This window comes from Trachypithecus francoisi, unplaced genomic scaffold (genome assembly GCF_009764315.1).
Source record: "Trachypithecus francoisi isolate TF-2019V2 unplaced genomic scaffold, Tfra_2.0 Lachesis_group20, whole genome shotgun sequence".
NCBI classification, from domain to species: Eukaryota; Metazoa; Chordata; class Mammalia; order Primates; family Cercopithecidae; genus Trachypithecus; species Trachypithecus francoisi.
Window position 1 is genome coordinate 46,353,073 of NW_022681466.1, and position 24,551 is coordinate 46,377,623.

A 24,551-nucleotide genomic window follows, 5' to 3' on the forward strand; every position below is an offset into this window, starting at 1 on the left:
TCAAATGAACAATTTTGTTCAAGTCAAATGTTCCCCAAAGTAGCCAGTAAAGGCCCAAATCATCCTTGGAGTCATGCCATTAGGAAGGTAGGAAAGTAGGTGCATGAGTTAGTATTGTACAAAGAAGAAGCAGTTTCTCCTAGATGAGGAGGGTATGCAGACTTAGAAGATCCCATGAGAGCTGTTGGCCATCAGTAGGAGTATAATTCTTGTGTATTTTGCGTCTCAGGTCCCCAACCTTACAGTTGGCCACCTCCTAACACAGACCAGACAATCTTTGCCCCCGAGTGGGCAGAAAACTAGAGAGAGCACTCCCTGTGGACCAAAGTGAAGCTCTCAGGACAAAAACGCAAGATGGAAGGAGAACCTGAGCTGGTTTTATTGGTGACTCCATAATAAAATTTGTTCACATGGACATGGGTTCAGGGAGAACTACAAACTCACTGAACCGTGAAGTGAGCTTGAACAGGCTTATAGGACCTATGCCTGTGTCCGACCCTGTCATTTTCCTTCTTCAGACAAACCACTTTTAAACAGCACAACACAAACACACACAAAAGAGAGCTAAAAAAGGTGAAAGAGAATGGCCTGATTCCACCTAGGGTGCCAAATAAATGAGAACCAATAACAAAACCCAGGTATCAAATGAGAATAAGTAGCTGAGGAACTCAACACAAAGAGACATTCAGAGCCAGTGCTGACTTATCACATCAGTGCAAACTCAACAAGCCACTCGCTGCAAGGTGCAAGATGCCTCTGCAGCAGCCATCCTGTTTGAAAATGGGAGTCCACACAGTGGGCAGTGCAGATGGTATCTTGGTGGAACCTCCAAAGAAACTAAAGGCATTAATGAAGTCTGCCTGGATGAGAACAAGCAGAGGCTGTTTATTCAGAGCTCACTATAACGAGGGAGTCAGTCGCCAGCATCACTCACATTCGTCAGAGCCTCAAAGACAGGCAGGAGACAGAAAGACTGATAGTGACAAAAAGGGAATGCTCAGGTATGGTATGATTCAAGGGTATTGTCATAGGGAAGCTGGAAGCAGGCTAACCAGAAATGAACATCCTGTATGATTAGTTTGGGGAACATATTTGGCTTTCTCTGACTGGTCCTAAGTTGGAATCTGGAGTAAAAATTAAGGAAGCTGTCAGTTATTGACCAGGTCCTGACCACGACCAGTCAACTGCTGCAGAAGCTGTGGTTTGGCTTCCCAGGCTGGTTACTGCAGCAGTTGTGGGTCAGAGTTCTATTTTTGTATATGTCCTGGCCAGAGTTTATATGTATATTTAGCCTCTCAACTATAAAATTTCTAGAGAAAAATATAAGAGAAAATATTTTTGGCTTGGGTTAGGCAAACAATTCTTAGAGATGACATTAGATGAACAAAAGAATTTTTTTTTCTTTTTTTCTTTTTTTTTTGAGATGGAGTCTCCCTCTGCTGCCCAGGCTGGGGTGCAGTGGCGCTATTTCGGTCACTGGAACCTCCGCCTCTTGGGTTCAAGCGATTCTCCTGCCTCAGCCTCTCGAGTAGCTGGGATTATAGGTACCCGCCACCACGCCTGGGTAAATTTTGTAATTTTAGTAGAGATGGCATTTCACCATGTTGACCAGGCTGGTCTCAAACTCCTGACCTCAAGTGATCTCCCTGCCTCAGCCTCCCAGTGCTGGGTTCATAGGCATGAGCCACTGTACCCGCCCTAGATGCACAATAAATTTTTTCTAAATGATATATTGAACTTTAAGAACTTCTCTTTCTGAAAGACACTATTAAGAGAATGAAAATATAAGCCCCAGCCCGTCAGAGGAGGGGACAATAGGAGGAGCGAGAGCATCAGGATGGTGCTAATGGATGCTGGGCTTAATATCTAGATGATGGGATGATCTGTGCAGCAAACCACCATGGCAACACATTTACCTATGTAACAAACCTGCATGTCCGGCACAAGTACCCCTGAACTTAAAATAAAAGTTTAAGAAAAAAAGAAAATATAAGCCCCTGACTGGAAGAAGATATTTGCAAATTACATAACTGATAAAGAACTTGTACGTAGATTACATATAGAACACTCAAAAAGTAATGATAAAAAAATACGAATTTAAAAATGAATAAAAGACTTGAATAGACAATTTACCAAAGAAGATATATGGATACAAATAAGCACATTGAATTACGCTCAACATCATTAGTCATTAGAGAAATGCCTATTAAAACTTCAGTTTTACACATCTATTCATCTATTAGAATGGCTAACATGACTAATCATACTAGTTGTTGGTGAAGATGTAAAGGAATGGGCATCCTCATAAACTCCTGGTAGGGATATAAAGGGGTATGACCATTTTGGAAAATAATTTGGTAGTTTCTTAAGAAGTTCTGCATACACTTACCATATGACACAGCCATTCCACACCAAAGTGTTTACCCAAGAGGAAAAAAAATAGGCATATGTCCATACAAAGACTTGTACATGAATGTTCATAACATTTTTATTTGTGAAAGCTATAAACTGGAAACAATCCGAATGCCCATCAGCAGATGAATGAAGAAGCCAATAATGATTATCCATATAACTGAAGACCACTCAACCATAATAAAAAGGAAAGAACTATTGGTACCCACAACGACATAGATGGATCTGAAAACAATGATGCTGAGTGACAGAAGCCAGGCATAAAAGAGTGTATCTCATATGATTCAATTTGCCATGATAATAATACTGGAAATGATTTCTATTTTCTGATAGTATAGAGTAGTCCTCCCTTATCTTTGGTTTGGCTTTCCATGCTTTAGTTACCACAATAAGCTCTGGTCCAAAAATATTAAATTAAAAATTCCAGAAATAAATGATTCATAAGTTTCAAGTTTCATTCTCAGTAGCCTAATGAAATCTCAGGCCATCCACTCCCTCTCACCCTGGGACGTGAATCATTCTTTTGTCTGGTGTACTCACCCTGTATATGCTACTAGCCCTTAGTCACTTGGTAGCCTTCTTACTTATCAGATCGACTCTAAAATGGCTTATATTCAAATAACCCTTATTTTATTTAATGGCCTCAAATCTCCAGAGTAGTGATGCTGGCAATTCAGACATGCCAAAGAAAAGCCTTTAAGTGTTTTCTTTAAGCGAAACAGTGAAAGTATAGGAAAAAAACATAGTAGATACACAGTTTGGTGCTACCCATGGTTTCAGGCCTCAACGTAGGGTCTTGGGACATATCCCATAGTTAAAGTGGGACTGCTGTAAACACCTGTGAATTTTTACAATCAGGCCAGGAGTCAATCACAGCATTTTCTTCTTCTTCCTTTTACATGGAAATAATAAAACTGCTTATTTTCTTAAACAAAAGAATTTAAGTCTTGTGACATTTTTATAGTGGGGGGGTTCAAGCAATTCTCCTGCTTCTGGCTCCGAGTAGCTGGAATTACAGGCATGTGCCATCACACCCAGTTAATTTTGTTATTTTTTGTAGAGATGGGGTTTCACCCTGTTGGCCAGGCTGGTCTCGAACTCCTGACCTCAAGTGAACTGCCCACCTCACGTGATACGCCCACCTTGGCCTCCCAAAGTGCTGGGATTACAGGCATAAGCCACTGTGCCCCACCTCTTGTGACATTTAAATGAAAGTTTCTGACACAGGATGTTATCACACTGAATTGCTTGTCTGTTATCCTGCCACAGGAACTCTCGCCTCCCATCAGACAGACAGATTAGGAATCGGTTTCTTTTTCCCCTACAAAGGCAGGCACAGACTCCGCCCCCTTCTCACAGGGCAAGACCAAACTCAAGCCACTGCTCTCGCCTCCTAGAGGCTTGGCTCTAAACCACCGCCCTCCCATCTGCTATTGGTAGGGGAAGGGGAGAAACTATTGAAAAGTTCCCCCCATCCTCCCTCAAGCATCCCCTCCTGCCTGCATTAGTGCCAAAGGATCCCTTTCTGGTACAACCGAGACTCTCGAGATTTCAGCACCCCAACATTTTTAGTGACGAAACCATGAAAATTCTGATGAGGCCCTTGCTTGTTTGCACATGTTAGCTACCCGCTTTTTGCCCAATATTCCTTTTTCTAGCAATATAATTATAAACTGCCGATGCACCATTTCTTTGTCAAGCAGGGGAATATTGTCTCAGAGTCATAAAAAATTTAGCAGAAGGAATGAATGCCTTTAAGGGCATTGCGACGAGCTGCTGACGCCCGGAAGTCCGGTGGTTCAAGGTGTAATCTGAGACTAAGAAATAGACTTTCCCCCTAGGTTCCCTGAAAGTCCCCCTCCCTTCCTTCCTAGTTGCATAAAAACTCCCCGCTACTTATTTTTGTTAGGGTGGATTTGAGAGATCTTGCCCTCTTGCCTTCTCGCTTTGGCCAAATGGAATAAATCTTCCTGTCTCCAAGCACCTGTGTGTCAGTGTTTGGCATCAACAGCACATCTGGTCCTGAGCCTGAGCCTGAATTTGGGCTGCTACAACTCTGGCTCCCGGGACACATGCAAGAGGGAAAAGGAATCACACCTTAGTCTCAGCCACTGCGGACAGAACCCACAGGGGCTCTAGTTAGTCACTGTATGGGGGATACAGGGCTTCGTGGGCTGCCCTAGTAGCCTGCCCCTGTTGTTACAGTTTCAAGACTGACGTTCCAAGCCAGGAGCTTATAGGCAAGCCTCTGGAACAAAGCCTCTTGTAATAGACTGGACATTGGCCCTATTTGTCCCCAGGCCACAACCCATTTATCTTCATCCTCGGGAGGATGTCCTTCGTGCTCCTGAACCGTGGGGAAATGTTGCCAGGCTTGGTTTGGCAAGATTTAGGCTGTGCTGGGTCGGCGCCTCTCCCTCCTCCCCAGCTCGCCCCGCGTTCCGAGCCTCCCCAGCTCCCGAGTCCTCCGCCGCTAGCTGTCGTTGGAGGTGCTCCTGAGTCAACAAACTAAATCTCCCCAGCGGGAAAGACGCTCTCCCGGCAGCGGCCAGACCTGGGGAGCTGCAGTCGCCGCACATTGCCTTCACCACAGCCCCATAGGAGAACCCGCGCAGGCTGGAGGAAGTTTGGGGAAGGCCTGGGCAAAGAAGCGCGGGGGATTCATTACCCGCCGGGGTTCTCCTCTGCAGCGCGTCTCCCTCCAGGAGCAGGAAACGGAGCCTCCCAAGTCCAGAGCAGAGAAGTTGATCCCGCGGGGTCCCGGGCTTATATCAGCTGAGCTACGTGACACCTCCCAGGGCGGGGCATCGTGCAGGAGACAGACAGAGGGACAGCCCAATCGCATCATTACGTGGAGCGGGAAGCCCACTCCTGAAAAGACAACAGCCTTGGTAAACTTTGGGTGGACTGGGGAGGACTGAGGAGGGGAAGCGCTTTGTTGCTTCTCTGTGTTTTCTATTTTATTTTATTTTATTTTATTTTTAGATTTTCAGTTCTTATTTCACCCAGAGAAGGAGACCTGGGTATCTACCCCCACCTCCTTCAGAACCTCCCTGGCCCCCCTCGGAGTCTTCCTGGGACGCCACAAGCTCGGAGAGCGCTCCGCAGGTTTCTCCGCCAGCGCCTCCAAATCTTTTGATTTCTACTCGAATTACACAGTCAGCTGCTCCAGCTCTGTGCTGGAAGGAGGGCAAGGGGTATGGCGAGACTCGTTGGTAGATGGGGCACTGGGAGGAAGGGAAAGCAGAAAATTAAGCCTCTGTTTTCGCCTCCCTCCTTCCCCCACTAATTCCAGAATGTTGCTTCCTCCTCCTTACTTTTGCTGGCGCCAAGGTCTCCGACCAGCACCTGTCAGGCGTAGGTGTGGCCACGGGGGCGAAACCTGGCAGGCTCTGGAAAGAGCGTTTTGTTGACAAGAAAGAGAAACTGTTCCTTGTATTCATCACCTACCGCAGACTTCATCACGCCCGAGTCTTAGACGGGGCTGTCAGATTTCAGTGTGTTTCTCTTAATTGTAGTACCAAATTTGTACTGGGCGCTGGCGAAGGGCCTGGCTCCGCCACGCGCAGCCCTCCCGAACTGTCCGTGCTTGCGGCGTGCGCTGCTGCCCTGTGTGGCCTGTGCTGGGAACCCGAGGGCCGAAGTGGGCCCCGCCGCAGCACGGAGGTACGAGGGAACCAGGAGCTGGCTGCCTGGGGGCAGATTTGAACCCGTGCTCCCGGCGGATATAAGTAGCACTTGGGGACTCCTATTCAGCCCAATCCTGATTCCAACTGCCCTCTCTAGGTACCTACCCTTTACCCTTTTTCCGTTTTACAATTCTGGTGAGTAGATGTTTCTCTATCCCTTCTCTTCCAACTCCAGCGCCCAGAGCCAGGAGGACTCCTGGAGCCCGCCCAGCAAGCCCCTCTCTCTCCCATCTTCTGCTCAAGAGCTCGAGGTCTCAGTAGACCGAGCTGAGGAAAGGCTGCCTGTGGAGCCTGAGCCAGGCGCAGACTGGGTCGTCACAGTCTGGTCCGGGGCGCTGGAAGTTGTACTCACTTCTCAAGAACCAGCAAGAGATCAGGCCTGACCCTTTGCAAGTGACAGAATCCAAAGCTTTGAGCTCATGGGAAAGTGGCTGGAAAGAAAGTCACTGCAGGGCCACACAGGTCTCTGGCGAGGCGACCCAAGAACATTTAAATCCCTGCCCAGAGAAGAAGAGGCTCCAGTTGTCTTGCACCTTCCTGGGAATTGGCAGTCCCTCAGAGCAGGGGTTCTGCGGCCACCGGCAGCGCCAGGAGACAAGGATGGTGGCCAGCTAGCAGAAAATCAAGGCAGACGGAACAGTCTGGAAAGCACCACCTACGGTCACCTCTGGAGCCTGGGATTATGGGATAACTTTTCGATTTTTAAATGTATTGTCAAATAGCTAAAGTACACGGAAAGTACAAAATAATAGTAAATTGAACACCCGTGTATTCACCACACAGCTTAAGCAATAACATCAGCAATATTTGTGTACCCAGCTGGTCTCATTCCCTCTTTTCACTTGTCCCCTACTCACCTGATAACCAGCACAATTTTATGAATGTGAAGTTACTAATTCCCATGCACTGTTTATACTTTTAGTACATGCGTATATGTCCCTCATCAACACATGACACTGTTTCAACACATTTATATGCGTTTAAACTGCATGTAAATGGCATCATGTTGGCCAGATGCAGTTACTTATGACTGTAATTCCAGCACTTTGGGAGGCAGAGAGGGAAGATGGCTTGAGGCCCAGAGTTTGAGACCAGCCTGGGCAACATAGCAAGACTCTATCTCTACAAAAAAAAATTGTTTGTTTGAGACAGAGTCTCGCTCTGTCACTCAGGCTGGAGTGCAGTGGCGCCGTCTCGGTTTGCTGCAACGTTGGCCTCCAGGGTTCAAGTGATTCTCCTGCCTCAGCCTCCCAAGTAGCTGGGACTACAGGTGTGCGCCACCATGCCCAGCTAATTTTTATATTTTTAGTTAGAGACACGATTTCACCATATTGGCCATGTTGGCCTACAAACTCTTGACCTCGTGATCTGCCTGCCTCAGCTTCCCAAAGTGCTGGGATTACAGGTGTGAGCCACTGCCCCCAGCCAAAAAAATTGTTTTAAATTAGCTGGGTGTGGTGGCGCCTGCCTATGAAGTCCCAGCTACTCAGGAGGCTGAAGCGGGAAGATGGCTTGAGCCCAGGAGCTGAAGGATGCTGTGAGCTCTGATTGTGCCACTGCACAGGCAATAGAGTGAGACTCTGTCTCTTAAAAAAAAAAAAAGTATCATATTGTATGTGTTCTGTAGAACTTACTCCCACACTTTAACATTTTGCTTTAAAGATTTGTTCGTGTATTTAGATCATTGCTTTTCACGGCTGTATGAGCTGAATCATTTCTGCTCTTCTTTCCATCCATACCCATTGATCTCCAAAGTATCCAGACCTCCCCAAAAGTTCCTGCAGGAGACCTCAGTTCCACTGGCTTTCAGGTCATAATTGTTCCAGCACTACTTTTCCATTTCTGGTTCCAGCCCTCCTCTCCCACATTCTCAAGCTTCTAGAGGGTCATGAGAGAGGAAAGATGCCAAATGCCTTTGATAAAATGTCGCCTTTCCAGTGGTTTGCATGTTTGTTTGTGTGGAGTGGGAGGGAAGTGAGGGCAGATGTGACTTATTCTGAGTATTAATTCAAGTTTAAAAGCAAAATCTTTAGGTTTGCCTTGTCCAGTAACAAATGCCAAGAGCTATAACTGCTCATTCTCTCTCTCTCTTCTCTCTCTCTCTCTCTCTCTCTCTCTCTCTCTCACACACACACACACACACACACACACACACTTGCTTAATGCAATATTTACACTGTTTTTGCTTCAACAAACTAAATAGGAGAAGAGAGGTGGTAGGTTAAAGGGGCATGCTATCTTATTAAGGGCAGTCAGTCTCTCACAGAAAGAATCACTGTATTAGTGTAGGGAGAATCACTGCCTACATCAGCTGTGTGTAGACTGGAGGCTGCATGCCATGGTCTACAGATTCCTCACTACAGAAAACTTGCTTCAACATTCTCCATGAGAGTCACAGCGAGATTGATTATGGGGTCAATGCTCAATGGCATTGTGGCTGGCCAAGTTTTTTTGCAGAAACTTTTACTAGGGGACTGAGGATTATAGCAGCAAGCCATCTTAGCATAGAGCCTTATCTGTGTTTCCACAGACTGTCTTTCAAACCCAAGCAACTTGTTCATAATATTCACTTTTCAGGCAAAAACATATTTTCCACTTTTTTTCTTTTCTTGATAAAAAGTTTAAAGAATAAAATTTGCGTAAACACGTGTGTGATGTTTCTTAGGAACAATGTTTGCCATTTGACAAAGTGTGGTGAAATTTTGTCAGAACAAGTTTACTTGAAGGAGGGATGAGACATCCTTTATCAATGTTTATATGAATCACACGCATCAGAGAGAGTGGGAGGGAGAATCTTGGTTCTCTGGCACTCCCAGTACCCACATTGAGATCCAAGAGTGTCCGGATAATTTTCCTGTCTCAGTAAGTAACTAAGCTTTTCCTGAAGGAGCTCAGTTAAGTCCAAGCTTAATTTCAGTCGAGTCCAATGTTTAATTTGCTTTTTCAGCTACAGGAAATGAAAGTGTGACTCAGAATTTTCTCTATATATCCCCTCAGATCTTTAGCACACTGAGAGTAATTACAGAGTCTCAAAGCATATCCCCATAAGATGCTTTATTTATTACAAAGGAAAAAACACTAATTTTCCAGAGAATCCTGGACTATATCACCTTAACCAAGTTATCAAGATTAACATCATTAGTAACAGGAAAAATTAAATTGCCTGCCACTAAAAAGAACAATTTTATTTCTTATGTATTCCTGACCCAATAAAACAAAACAAAACAGCGCAATGAGAATGTAACTATAAGGGAACATTAGAGGGTTCAATGGTGCCCACCTGTAGTCCCAGCTACAGGGGAGTTTGAGGCAGGAGGATTGCTTGAGGCCAGGAGTTCAAGACCAGCCTGGGCAATATAGCAAAACCCTGTCCCAAAGGAAAAAGAAAAGAAAACATTAAACAAACCCAAACCCAAATTGAAAGACTGTTCTAGATTGAAGAACACTAAAAAGACAAGACAAAGTCACCATGTAATCCTAGGCGGGAGCTTGGACTAGAAAAAAATTTCTTTTTGCTATAAAGGACACTCTGGCAATTGTGAGAATGCACTTCAAAGACCTCAACTTGGAGCTTAATTCACAAAGGACCCCAGCTGCCTCACTCTTCCATTGCATGTTTGTGTGAAGGCCGTGCTTCCATGGGCTGCTGCCAGCCGATGACTGAGTATAGCAAGGACAGGAGGGCAGGCCTTCTCCTGGGAGACAAAGGATGCCTATAATGGCCAACTTTTGCTTGACTTTGAGTGAATATCTGGCATACTTCCACCCAATCATTTTCCCCCTCTCCTCCACACAGGATCAGACTTGCATCATGGTCTGACAGTTCTCTCATCTTTCGTTGACTCTCAACTCTCAGCAAGATGGAAATGCCCAAATTCCCCTGACATATGGTAGAGGAAGAAATAAAGAGTTTGAGGGAAATGAGCATGAAGGAATGGCTATATTAGGTAAGACCAGAAGTAATCCTGCTAGAGGATTTTGTTCTATGACATGTCCCAGATTACACACCACTCACCAAGACCACCAGAAAGCACTGGTGAGAGGGGCACCTGCATCAAAGAAGTCCAGTGATGGCTGTCCACTGCATGCCAAAGAGGATGGTAGGTGAGGCAGTCTCAAAGCTGGGCCCATTAACACCCATGGGAATGCATGATGGGGGCCCTCAAATAATAGAAGCTAGGAGGTCACAATTACCACAGTGACTGGCATGGTTAGTCAGACAGCCACCGGGACTAGAGTCACAGGGAGTTGTGGAGATGGTTAATGGTGAATGATGTCCTTAGAGGCAAAATAGACAGGCAGCCAATAAAAATGTTACTTAACATCCATAACCCACAAAGAGCAAGACTAAAGGAGCAGGAAGCTGTGGGTGATTGCCCCCAATGAAAAGCCACAACTTCTTGTTTAGTTCTCAAACCCAAGTCAATTTGCAGATCTGAAACCCACTGACTTAAGTGGTGGATTCCCAGGAGGAAGAATCTTACAATGCCATGTCAAGTATACACCATGACAATTCCTCCAGCTCTTCCCCAAAGGTACCTATGGGCATTTATTCATGTGACCATATGCTGGGGAAAGGAGATAACCAGACATTTCAAGGGCTGTTGAATACGGGATCTGAGTTAACACTGATACCCAGAAACCTGAAATATCATCACAGTCCCTGTTACAATGGGACCAGGTAATAAATGGTGTCCTGTCTGAAATCTGACTCACAGTGGTTCATTTGGTCTGTGGATGATTTCCCAAGCAGCCAAGTGCACAGTTGGAATACTCCCAACATTAGGCCCTGGTATGTAAAGTACAACTATTATAGTGGGAAAGCTCAAAAGGAAACCTCTGAAGCTGCCCCCAACACAGCCAAGATGATAAATCAAAATCGGTTTCATATTGTAAGAGATTCATGCCACCATTAAAGAACTAAAGGATGCAGGGAAGGTAGTTTCCATTATATTTTCATTTAATTTGTTAGCCTAGCCCCTGAAGAAATTGGCAAGATCCTGAAGAATGACTGTAGACTACCACAGGCTTAACCAAGGAGTAGCCCTTATTCCAGCTGCTATTTGGTATCATCTAGATCAACGTTAGTAAGCCTTCAGGTGAAAAGTGTGTGAGCACTGATTTGGCAAATGCATTCTCTTCTATTTCAGTTAGAAAGAAGATCAGAAACAGTTCACATTAATGTGGAACAGACCAAAATATTCAGCTACATTTTGCTCCAGGGTTATTTTAACTCATGCTCTCAATCATAACACAGCACAAAGAAATCTGCACCATCTGGACAGCCCAGAGAACACCACATGGACCCATTATGTTGACATCATGCTTCTGAACAGATGAACAAGTTGGTGGCTCTGGGGGCCATGGTAAGACATATGCATTCCAGAGAACTGGAAATAAACCATGCTAAGATTTCAGGAACCAGCCACTCCAGTGAAGTTTTAAGGGATTCAGTGGTAAGAGCTGTGCTAGGTGTCCCCTCTATAGTGAAGGACAAACTGCTGTGTCTTGCATCCCCTACCACAAAGAAGGAATCATAGCATCTGGCAGGCCTATTTAACTTCTACAGGCAACATATTCCATACCAAAAATCCTACACTGGACCATAAATCAGGTGACATGGAGAGCTGCAAGCTTCAAGGGGCCTAGAGCAGGAAGTACTGCAGCAGTACTGCAATACGTGGTGCAATCCTGTTGCAACTTGGGCCCTACAATCTAACAGCCTATGTCATTCTATCTGGCAATAGTCGGGCAATGCAGTAAAGGGATCATGGCAAGCTCCATTGGGAGAATCCCAAGGCAGGCACCTGGGATTCTGGAACAAGACCATGACACCTGCAGTAGAGAATTATATGTCATTTGAGAAATAGCACTTGCGTGTTAGTGAACCCTGACAGAGACTGAACACTTATTCTTGGGTCCCCAGCTAAACATGCATCTGAAACTGTTCATAATAAGCTGGATTCTGTTGGACCTAACAAGTCCCCAAGCTGGATGAGCCCAGCAGCAGAACATGCTAATGTGGAAATCCAGGATGGAGCTTGAGCAGGAGCAAAGGACACAAGTAAGCTGCAATGAGCAGGTAGTCCATATTCTCCTATACTCCCCTATGTTACCCACCACACTTGCACTAGTTTGCACCTATTTCTCTACAGGAGCTGGAGAGGTGCCCATACAACTGAGTGAAAGAGAAAAAAAAAACTCAAGCATGGCTTATAGATGAGTTAGCTTAGTATGTGCGTGCAGACCAGAAATGAACTGTGACTGTGTTATAGCCACATGCTGTAGGGAGTAGTCCTGAAAGACAGTGAAGGGGGAAGATTTTCCCAGTAAGCAAAACTCTGAATCATGCACCTGATTATTCACTTTGTGTGGAAGGAGAAGTGGCCTGAAGTAAGAATAAATAAGCTGAGTGTAGGGGTGTGCACCTGTAGTCTCAGCTTCTTGGGAGACTGAGGCAGGAGGATCACCTGAGCCTGGGAGTTTGAAGCTACAGTAAACTATGATGGCACTGCTGTACTCCACCCTAGGTAACACAGCAAGACACAGTCTCTTTCTTAAAAAGAATAAGAATAAGAAGGAGAAAGAGAAGAAATATATATCCTTGAGTCACACAAAAGAAACTGTCATCAGAGGGAACAGGCAACCTATGGAATGGGAGAAATTTTTGCAATCTATCCATCTGACAAAAAGCTAATATCCAGAATCTACAAAGAACTTAAACAAATTTACAAGAAAAAAAACAAACAACCCCATCAAAAAGTGGGCAAAGGATATGAACAGACATTTCTCAAAAGAAGACATTTATGCAGCCAACGAACATATGAAAAAATGCTTGTCATCACTGGTCATTAGAGAAATACAAAATCAAAACCACAATGAGATACCATCTCACGCCAGTTAGAATGGCGATCATCAAAAAGTCAGGAAACAACAGATGCTGGAGAGGATGTGGAGAAATAGTAACACTTTTACACTGTTGATGGGAGTGTAAATTAGTTCAACCATTATGGAAGACAGTGTGGTGATTCCTCAAGGATCTAGAACTATAAATAAATACTATTTGACCCAGTGATCCCATTACTGAGTATATACCCAAAGGATTATAAATCATTCTACCATAAAGACACATGCACACGTATATTTATTGCAGTACAATTCACAATAGTAAAGACTTGGAACCAACCCAAATGTCTATCAATGATAGACTGGATTAAGAAAATGTGTCATATATACGCCATGGATTACTATGCAGCCATAAAAAAGGATGATTTCATGTCCTTTGCAGGGACATAGATGAAGCTGGAAACCATCATTCTCAGTAAACTATCACAAGGACAGAAAACCAAACACCACATGTTCTCACTCATAAGTGGGAGTTGAAGAATGAGAACACATGGACACAGGGAGGGGAGCATCACACACTGGGGCCTGTCAGGGAGTAGGGGGCTAGGGGAGGGATAGCATTAGGAGAAATACTTAATGTAGATGACAGGTTGATGGGTGCAGCAAACCATCATGGCATATGCATACCTATGTAACAAAACTGCATGTTCTGCACATGTACCCCAGAACTTAAAGTATAATAATAATAATAATAATAATAAAACACTACATCCCTAAGAGTCACAAATAGAAAAAAAAGAAATACATATGTTCGGGAAGTGGCCAATGCTCTGGCTGCCTGGTCAGAGCCTTTAAAGAAAACAACTGGAAAATCAGAGCCAAGGAGGTCTGGGTAGACTCTAGAAGCATATAGATGGACATATGGGAATGGTTATAATGTATGAACATTTTGTATCACATGTTAATACTCAACAGAGAGCATCTACCATGCAAGAGGCACTGAGCAGCCAAGTAGACAAAATGATTCAGCCAATTAACATCAGCCAGCCTTTGTCATCAGTCACTCCAGAACTGGCACAATAGGCACATGAACAGAGTGGCCATGGTGGCAGAAGTGGCTACATATGGGCCCTATAGAATGGACTCCTACTTACCAAAGCCAGTGTAGCCACGGCTGCCTCTGAATGTCCAACTTGTCAGGAACAGAGACCAACACTGAACTCCCAAAGTGGCACTAGTCTTCAAAGGAGACCAACCAGCCACATGGTGGCAAGTTAACTGCATCAGCCCCCTTCCACACCGGAAGGGCCAGCAGTCTGAACTCACAGGGACAGATACCTATTCTAGAAATGGACTTGCCTTTCCCTCCCACAGAGCCTCAGCTGGCACCAGTCTCTGGGAGTTTGTGGAATATCTAATCCACAGGCATGGAATCCCACATATCACAGCATCTAACCAGAAGACTGTCTTCACAGCAAAGGAGGTGGGCCTGTGATCATGAGATCACTGTCTGTGTCACATACCACACCACCCAAGGCAGACAGCCTCATAGAATCTTGGAACCACCTTCTAAGAGTACAATTGAATGGCAACTCAAAGAACACACTCTAAAAAGATGGGGTGCCATCCTTCGGGAGACAGTATATTTATTAAATCATAGACTCCTCGATGGTGCCATATCCCCACAAGGAAGGATACAAGGTCCAGGAGCCAAAGGGGAGAAACAGGAGTGGCCCCACTTACCATCACTTCCAGGGACCCACTGGGGTATTTTGTGCTTCTTGTCCATGTAGGTCCTGAACCCCAAAAGGGATACACACTTGCCAGGGGACACAGCGAGCATCCGAGGGAGCTATAAGTTCTAGCTGCTGAAGGGGCACTTTGATCTCCTCATGTGTAAGAAGTTACCAGACTGGCAGGGATCATGGATCTTGCTCAGCAGAAGAGAGCAAGGCCGTTTTCACACAATGGGGGCAGGAAGGAATATGTGTGAATCCCAAATGATCTACTTGATTGCCTTCTGATACTCTGATGCCCTACTGTAAGGGTGAACAGATACATGCAGTAACCCCAAACCGATAAAGGTATGATTGCCAAAGGTTCAAACCACTTAGGAATGAGGTTTCTGGCCATACCCCTGGGTAAGCAAGCCACCAAGACCTGCAGAGGTGAGAGCTGAGAGTGAGAGGTGTTTAGAATGGATAGTGGAGGAGTGGAAGGATGAGAACCAGTTGCAGCCCTGAGATCCATTGTAGTGACAGGGCCTGCAGGTCATCCCACTAACCTCTCACTTCTGATTTCCCCTTGGGAGGAATGGCCTACAGGGGCCATGCAGAGGCTGCATGGAGGAATTGGTCAGTACACACAGAAGTGGACGGCAGTGGGCCAGGCACAGTGGCTCACACCTGTAATCCCAGCACTTTGGGAGGCCGAGGTGGGTGGATCACCTGAGCCCAGGAGTTTGAGACCAGTCAGGACAACATGACAAAACCCCGTGTCTACTAAAAATACAAAAACTAGCCGGGCATGATGGCATGTAATCCCAGTAATCCCAGTTACTTGGGAGGCTGAGACAGGAGAATCGCTTGAGGTGGAGGTTGCAGTGAGCCAAGATAGTGCCACTACATTCTAGCCTGGGTGACAGAGTGAGACTTTGTCTCAAATAAATAAATAAGTAAATAAATAAGAAGTGAACTGCAGTGGTGTGAGCATGCACCTGACAGACCTCCCATTATGGAGAGCTTACACAGCCAAGAACCCCAGCTGCTGCTCTTTGAAACCCATCCTGTTTTTGTGCCAAGGCCGTACTTCCCACAGGCTGCTCCAGCCAGTGATCAAGCACAGCACAGGCACTAAGACAGGCCCATTCTGGGAGACGTGGGACTCCTCTGATGGCCAACTTTGACTTGGGGACTCCCTGACGGCCTTGCCAAGCCTTTTTGATAAAGCACTTTGGTCTAGGAAGCTTCTACCCGACCTTCCTTCCTCTCTTCTTCACTCAGGGTCAGACTTATAATGTGATCTGACAGTTCCCCCAGCATTTCCTGGCTCTTGCTCCTTTCCTCTCACAGATGTTTCTCCTGAGAAAATTCTTGCATGTTTAATCCCAATTTGAGGGATTATTGGGACAATTATTGGGACTACTGTTGAAACAGTTGACAAACTGTCACTGGGGGTGTGTAGATTAAATGGCAGTATTGTATAAATTCATGTTAATTTCCTGGTAGTGATGACAGCACTGTGATTATATAGGAGTGTGTCCTTGGTGTTTAGGAATTACACAGTGAAATGTTTAGGATAATGGGGCAACTTACTTTCAAACGGTTCCCCCAAAATCCTAGATAGATAGATAGATAGAGAGATGATAGATAGATAGGCAGGCAGAGTGAGAAAGAAAGTGAGAATGATCAAACAAATGTATATAATGTTTTGTGAGGAGAGTGAATAGGAGTTTTTTGTAGTATTCTTATGACTTTTCCATAAATTTGAAATTATCAAAAATAAAAAATGTTTAAAATATTCTGAAGACATACATTCAGCCAACAATCATGAAAAAAGCCTCTACATCACTGATCATTAGAGAAATGCAAATCAAAACCACAATGAGATGTCATCTAACACCAGTCAGAATGGCGATTATTAAAAAGTCAAAAAATAACAGATGCTGGTGAGGTTGTGGAGAGAAAAGAACACTTATACACTGTTGGTAAATTCAGCCATTGTGGAAGACAGTGTGGTGATTCCTCAAAGACCTAAAAACAGAAATATCACTCAACCCAGCAATCCTATTACTGGGTATATACCCAAAGTAATGTAGATCATTCTATTATAAAAACACACACACGTATGTTCATTGCAGTACCTCTCACGGTAGCAAAGACATGGAATCAACCTAAATGCTCATGAGTAACAGACTGGATAAAGAAAATGTGGTACATATCATGGAATACTATGCAGCCATAACAATGAATGAGATCATGTCCTCTGCAGGGACATGGATGGAGCGGGAGGACATTATCCTTAGGAAACTAACACAGGAATAGAAAACCAAATACCACATGTTCTCACTCACAAGTGGGAGCTAAATGATGAGAACACATGGACACATAGAGGGGAACAACAACACTGGGGCCTTTTGGAGGGTGGAAGGGTGGGAGGAAGGAGAGGATCAGGAAAAATAACTAATGGGTACTAGGCTTAATACCTGGGTGATGAAATAATCTGTACGACAAACCCCCATGACACAAGTTTACCTGTGTAGCAAACCTGCATGTACACCCATGAACTTAAAAGATTTTTTTTAAAAATCTTAAACAACGCTCAGAATCTTGATTAAAAGTCTTAGTGCAAAAGGGCTTGCATAACTAATATGGTTTGAGTCTGTGTCCCCACAAAAACCTCATGTCGAATTGTAATCCCCTGTGTTGGAGAACGGACGTGGTGGGAGGTGACTAGATCAAGGGGGTGGATTTCTCCCATGCTGTTCTCATTATAGTGGGTGAGTTGTCCTGAGATCTGGTTGTTTAAAAGTTTGTAGCACCTCCCCCTTCCCTCTCTTCATCCTGCTCCAGTCATGTAGGATGTTCTGGCTTCCCTTACACCTTCTTCCATGATTGTAAGTTTCCTGAGGTCTCCCCAGCCATGCTTCCTGTGCAGCCTGTGGTACCATGAGCCAATTAAACCTCTTTTCTTTATAAATTACCTTGTCTCAGGTAGTTCTTTATAGCAATGTGAGAACGGACTAATATAATAGCCTTCTTCTTTATCTTGAAACTCATCAAGGACACCAAGGCCATTCCACCCAAATTAAAAGTTTCCCTTTTATCCTCCAAAGTGATTTATAGCAGGAAGATGGAAGGCTGTTTACACTTTCATTGATTGCTTAGTTTTGTTCATATAATTATGCATTTTAACATTCTTGCAGAATTAGTTTGCTAGGGCCGCCATGACAAAATACGAAGACTGGGTGGCTTAAACAACATGAATTCACTTTCTCACAGTTCTAGAGGCTGGAAGTCCAAGATCAAGGTGTCAGCAGATACTGTTTCTTCTGAGGCCTCTCTTTTTGGCTTGCAGTTGCTGCTTTCTCACTGTGCCCTCACATGGTCTCCACTCTGTATACATGTGCCTCCCTGGTATTTCTTCCTCTTCTTAGGAGAACACTGATTGTATTGAATTAGGGCCCCACTCTTATGACCTTAGTTAGCTTTAATTACCTCTTTAAAGATTTCATCTCTAAATGTGTTCACATTTTGAGGTAGTGAGGGTTAGGGATTCAACATAAAAATTTTGGAGAAACACAACTCATCCCATAACATAGAGTGTACCTTTCTCCCTTTAGTTAAAGGTTACTTATGTCACCACCACCCCCACACATACACCAGAAGGCAACTTTTTCTAAAAGCAAACCACTCTAAGATTCAGTCCTCTGAAGAACATTGTAAATCTCAACTCTTTTGAAAATCTGGTTAATTTTTTTTTTTTTTTGCAATTTTAACGGTACATTTTATTTAACCCGATGTATCCAAAACATTTTTATTTTAACATGTAATCAATATAAAAATTTTTAATATTTTATTTATTTATTTATTTATTTAAAAAAAATTTTTATTATACTTTAAGTTCTAGGGTACATGTGCATAACGTGCAGGTTTGTTACATATGTATACTTGTGCCATGTTTGTGTGCTGCACCCATCAACTCGTCAGCACCCATTAATTCATCATTTATATCAGGTATAACTCCCAATGCAATCCCTCCCCCCTCCCCCCCGACCATGATAGGCCCCAGTGTGTGATGTTCCCCTTCCCGAGTCCAAGTGATCTCATTGTTCAGTTCCCACCTATGAGTGAGAACATGCAGTGTTTGGTTTTCTGTTCTTGTGATAGTTTGCTAAGAATGATGGTTTCCAGCTGCATCCATGTCCCTACAAAGGATGCAAACTCATCCTTTTTTATGGCTGCATAGTATTCCATGGTGTATATGTGCCACATTTTCTTAATCCAGTCTGTCACAGATGGACATTTGGGTTGATTCCAAGTCTTTGCTATTGTGAATAGTGCCGCAATAAACATACGTGTGCATGTGTCTTTATAGCAGCATGATTTATAATCCTTTGGGTATATACCCAGTAGTGGGATGGCTGGGTCATATGGTACATCTAGTTCTAGATCCTTGAGGAATTGCCATACTGTTTTCCATAATGGTTGAACTAGTTTACAATCCCACCAACAGTGTAAAAGTGTTCCTATTTCTCCACATCCTCTCCAACACCTGTTGTTTCCTGACTTCTTAATGATTGCCATGCTAACTGGTGTGAGATGGTATCTCATTGTGGTTTTGATTTGCATTTCTCTGATGGCGAGTGATGATGAGCATTTTTTCATGTGTCTGTTGGCTGTATGGATGTCTTCTTTTGAGAAATGTCTGTTCATATCCTTTCCCCACTTTTTGATGGGGTTGTTTGTTTTTTTCTTGTATATTTGTTGGAGTTCTTTGTAGATTCTGGATATTAGCCCTTTGTCAGATGAGTAGGTTGCAAAAATTTTCTCCCATTCTGTAGGTTGCCTGTTCACTCTGATGGTAGTTTCTTTTGCTGTGCAAAAGCTCTTTAGTTTAATTAGATCCCATTTGTCAATTTTGGCTTTTGCTGCCGTTGCTTTTTGTGTTTTAGACATGAAGTCCTTGCCCATGCCTATGTCCTGAATAGTACTACCTAGATTTTCTTCTAGGGTTTTTATGGTATTAGGACTAACATTTAAGTCTCTAATCCACCTTGAATTAATCTTCGTATAAGGAGTAAGGAAAGGATCCAGTTTCAGCTTTCTACTTATGGCTAGCCAATTTTCCCAGCACCATTTATTAAATAGGGAATCCTTTCCCCATTTCTTGTTTCTCTCAGGTTTGTCAAAGATCAGATGGCTGTAGATGTGTGATATTATTTCTGAGGACTCTGTTCTGTTCCATTGGTCTATATCTCTGTTTTGGTACCAGTACCATGCTGTTTTGGTTACTGTAGCCTTGTAGTATAGTTTGAAATCAGGTAGCGTGACGCCTCCAGCTTTGTCCTTTTGACTTAGAATTGTCTTGGCAATGCGGGCTCTTTTTTGGTTCCATATGAACTTTAAAGCAGTTTTTTCCAATTCTGTGAAGAAAGTCATTGGTAGCTTGATGGGGATGGCATTGAATCTATAAATAACCTTGGGCAGTATGGCCATTTTCACGATATTGATTCTTCCTATCCATGAGCATGGTATGTTCTTCCATTTGTTTGTGTCCTCTTTTATTTCACTGAGCAGTGGTTTGTAGTTCTCCTTGAAGAGGTCCTTTACATCCCTTGTAAGTTGGATTCCTAGGTATTTTATTCTTTTTGAAGCAATTGTGAATGGAAGTTCATTCCTGATTTGGCTCTCTGTTTGTCTGTTACTGGTGTATAAGTATGCTTGTGATTTTTGCACATTAATTGTGTATCCTGAGACTTTGCTGAAGTTGCTTATCAGCTTAAGGAGATTTTGGGCTGAGACGATGGGGTTTGCTAAATATACAATCATGTCATCTGCAAACAGGGACAATTTGACTTCTTCTTTTCCTAACTGAATACCCTTGATTTCTTTCTCTTGCCTGATTGCCCTAGCCAGAACTTCCAACACTATGTTGAATAGGAGTGGTGAGAGAGGGCATCCCTGTCTTGTGCCAGTTTTCAAAGGGAATTTTTCCAGTTTTTGCCCATTCAGTATGATATTGGCTGTGGGTTTGTCATAAATAGCTCTTATTATTTTGAGGTACGTTCCATCAATACCGAATTTATTGAGCGTTTTTAGCATGAAGGGCTGTTGAATTTTGTCAAAAGCCTTTTCTGCATCTACTGAGATAATCATGTGGTTCTTATCTTTGGTTCTGTTTATATGCTGGATTACGTTTATTGATTTGCAAATGTTGAACCAGCCTTGCATCCCAAGGATGAAGCCCACTTGATCATGGTGGATAAGCTTTTTGATGTGCTGCTGAATCCAGTTTGCCAGTATTTTATTGAGGATTTTTGCATCGATGTTCATCAGGGATATTGGTCTAAAATCCTCTTTTTTTGTTGTGTCTCTGCCAGGCTTTGGTATCAGGATGATGTTGGCCTCATAAAATGAGTTAGGGAGGATTCCCTCTTTTTCTATTGATTGGAATAGTTTCAGAAGGAATGGTACCAGCTCCTCCTTGTACCTCTGGTAGAATTCAGCTGTGAATCCATCTGGTCCTGGACTTTTTTTGGTTGGTAGGCTATTAATTATTGCCTCAATTTCAGAGCCTGCTATTGGTCTATTCAGGGATTCAACTTCTTCCTGGTTTAGTCTTGGAAGAGTGTAAGTGTCCAGGAAATTATCCATTTCTTCTAGAATTTCTAGTTGATTTGCGTAGAGGTGTTTATAGTATTCTCTGATGGTTGTTTGTATTTCTGTGGGGTCGGTGGTGATATCCCCTTTATCATTTTTTATTGCGTCTATTTAATTCTTCTCTCTGAAAATCTGGTTAATGTTAAACCTATAATTTTATTTTCATTTTCTTCCAACCTGAATGACTTTTCTTAAAGGGTTCATACATTTAAAGTTTTGCCTAGATTGTTGGCCGGGCATGGTGGCTCATACTGGTAATCCCAGCACTTTGGGAGGATGAGGCGGGCAGATCATCTGAGCTAAGGATTTTGAGACCAACTATGGCACCAGACATGGCAAAATCTCACATTTATCAAAAATACAAAAATTAGCTGGCCTTGGTGGGACACTTGTAGTCTCAGTTACTCAGGAGGCTGAAATGGGAGGATTGCTTGAGCCTGGGAGGTCGAGACTGCAATGAGCCATGATCGTGCCACTGTACTCCAGCCTGGGTGACAGAGTAAGACCCCGTGGCAAAAAATAAGAAGAAGAAAATTAAATTTTGGCTAGATTTCCTTCCTTTTTTTCTGGGAGGGTTTAAGCTTTCTTATGTTAGATTATTATGCACTTAATAGCCTCTTGAAGCTACTGAAAGTAGGAGATCTATACAATTTAAGGAATTATATGGACTTTACTTTCTAATTACATCTGAAGGTGTATTATCTTATCTAATGTGAAAGGTGCTTCTTTCCATTGTCACTCCTTATATGTTCATATGAATCCTCCAGGAACACATACTCTAGACATACATTGCTTCGATCAGAAAGGTTGAAGCCTGTTTGGGGGCCAGTTTAAGAATCTTCACATTCTAGTTTCTATTGTACTTTAACAGGACTCAAACCTTACAAAGAAAAAAACTTCGCACATCTCTTACCACAATAAAAACCTAACTTGATCCACTCTCAAGCTTAGAAAGCTTTATTTCAGAAGACAGAATTGCAATAGTTCTACCTATAATTTAAGTGAGAGCAGGGGCTGGATGCAGTGGCTCATACCTGTAATTCCAGTACTTTGGAGGCCGAGGTGGGCAGATTGCTTGAGGCCAAGAGTTCAAGACCAGCCTGGGCAACATGGCGAAATCCTGTCTCCACAAAAAATTAGCCAGGTGTGATAGTGTGCACGTGTGCTCCCAGCTACTTGGGAGGCCTAGGTGATAGAATCACTTGAACCTGGGAGGTGGAGGTTGCAGTGAGCCGAGATTGTGCCACTGCACTCTAGCATGGGTGACAGAGTGAGACCCTGTCCCCCAAAAAAAAAAAAAAAATTAAGTGAGAGCAGCCTCCACCTATCCTATGGACCCAGGACAAAGTGACATCTGTCAAAAGCCATAAGACAACAGACAAAAACAAAACAAAAATCAACGTTTTAATTTTCCAGTGATCCTGATTTTAAGCAAAACTAATTCTTTAGCAACAGAGTTCAAAGTTAGCCAGCACTAGACAGCAGTGACGGGCAACCCTCTTACCTCCCCACCCCAACACTGTTATTTTTACTTATTCAGATTTAAGCTCCAATTGGAGCTACCGCCTGTATTCATTTCCTAAGCCTAATACAACAACATACTATAAATTCGGTGGCTTTAAACAACAGAAATTTATTTTCTCTGTTCTGGAAGCTAGAAGTCTGAAATCAGGTTGTCAGTAGGGCCCTTCTCCCTGAGACTCTCAGTAGAATTTTCTCTTACGTCTGCCTGGTGGTGGTCATCAATCTTCCATGTTCCTTGGCTTGCAGTTGTGTCACTCCAATCTCTGTCTCCATCACTATGTGGCCTTCTCCCTGTGTGTCTCTCTTCACATCATCTCTCTTCTTATAAGGACATCAAGTCATATTGGATTAAGAGCTCACTCTACTCCAGTGTGACCTCATCTTCACTAATTACTTCTATGATGACCCTATTTCTAAGTAAGGTCACATTCTGGGGTACTAAGTATTAGGATTCAACATATCTTTTGGGAGAGCACAGTTTAAAAACATAATATCATCCTCCCCAGTTTTCTTGAGTAATTTATTTCACGGTCTATCGTTTGTAGGTTTTATTATTTCCATGCATATTAACAAATGGGAAAGATCAACTGTCATCTTCTGGCTTAACAAATGCAAGGCCGGGCACAGTGGCTCACGCCTGTAATCCCAGCACTTTGGGAGGCCGAGGTGGGTGGATAACTTGAGGTCAAGAGTTCAAGACCAGCCTGACCAGCATGGTGAAACCCCATCTCTACCAAAAAATACAAAAATTAGCCAGCTGTGGTGGTGGGCACCTATAATCCCAACTACTTGGGAGGCTGAGGCAAGGAGAATTGCTTGAACCCCAGAGGCAGAAGTTGCAGTCAGCCGACATTACACTGCTGCACTCCAGCCTGGGCAACAGAGCAAGACTCCATCTCAATAAAAGAAAGAAAGAAAAAGAAATGCACAAATATTTATACCTTTATTTTAAAAAGGAGGCTATGTCAATTTAAATATTATTACATGAGCAAGAAATCATTACATAAGTAACCAAGCAAAATTAGACTTTTTTTGGAAGTTACTTTCCCAAAATACAATAACTCATAAATCTGAGTGTCTTATCAAACTAATTTGATAGGAGCTAATGGCAAATGCAGTTTGGTGACATGGAAAAGCATCTCATTCTCTGCAGGTGCAAGAAAAAGGAAACTGTCAGTTGTTTCTTGCTTGCTTGCTTGCTCGTCTTGCTGAGTTTTCTTTCACCAGCAGTAGGAGAGTTTAGAGTTTCCAGCCTAAATACTAGAATTTCAATAATTAGCACTCAAAGAGGAAAAAGAGTAGTCTTTCAAATAAAGGCCCACTCAAAACTTCAAATAACTTCAAAGTTTCAAAAAATAGTATAAGAAAGAAGCAGAATAGGCTTGTGTTAAAATTTATTATAAAACATATGATATTTGCTACTTACATTTGTCATCCAAATGTTTTATGGTTAATATCAATTTTATCAATTTTTTACTAATTTTGTATTCACTGATAAACAAGTACTTCCACTAACAACATTAAGAATCAAGGTTTTCAGTTAGAGAAATAATCACATGGCTCACCAAGTAATAAGTAAAAAGGAATTATAATTATGAGTTGAGAAAAGGGTTAAAATTTGATGTATGTTTTGTAAAGCAATGCAGGAAATAAATTCATAACTTTCAGTATGAATTTGTCAGTAAAATAAAAATTAAAA

At 43.1% G+C, this 24,551-nt stretch overlaps 1 protein-coding gene and 1 long non-coding RNA gene across 3 annotated transcripts in view; one reads left to right on the top strand and one right to left on the bottom strand.

The window, feature by feature from the left end:
• Positions 1-5,209, bottom strand: part of SLFN5 (schlafen family member 5) — a 26,453-nt gene extending 21,244 nt beyond the window's left edge. The window contains exon 1 of one of the 2 annotated variants that reach the window (XM_033184168.1): positions 5,081-5,209. Coding sequence is in view for 1 of the 2 variants with exons in the window: in XM_033184167.1 (XP_033040058.1) it covers positions 4,990-4,991 (2 nt within the window). In the remaining variant the exon portion in view is untranslated. Of the gene's footprint in view, positions 1-4,989 lie in introns of both variants that reach the window. The other variant, XM_033184167.1, reaches the window with a different exon arrangement.
• Positions 5,183-6,915, top strand: LOC117067509. Its single transcript, XR_004430763.1, has 2 exons — positions 5,183-5,303; positions 6,277-6,915. It is a non-coding gene; the product is annotated as an uncharacterized LOC117067509 (long non-coding RNA).
• The last annotated feature ends 17,636 nt before the right edge of the window (positions 6,916-24,551 follow it).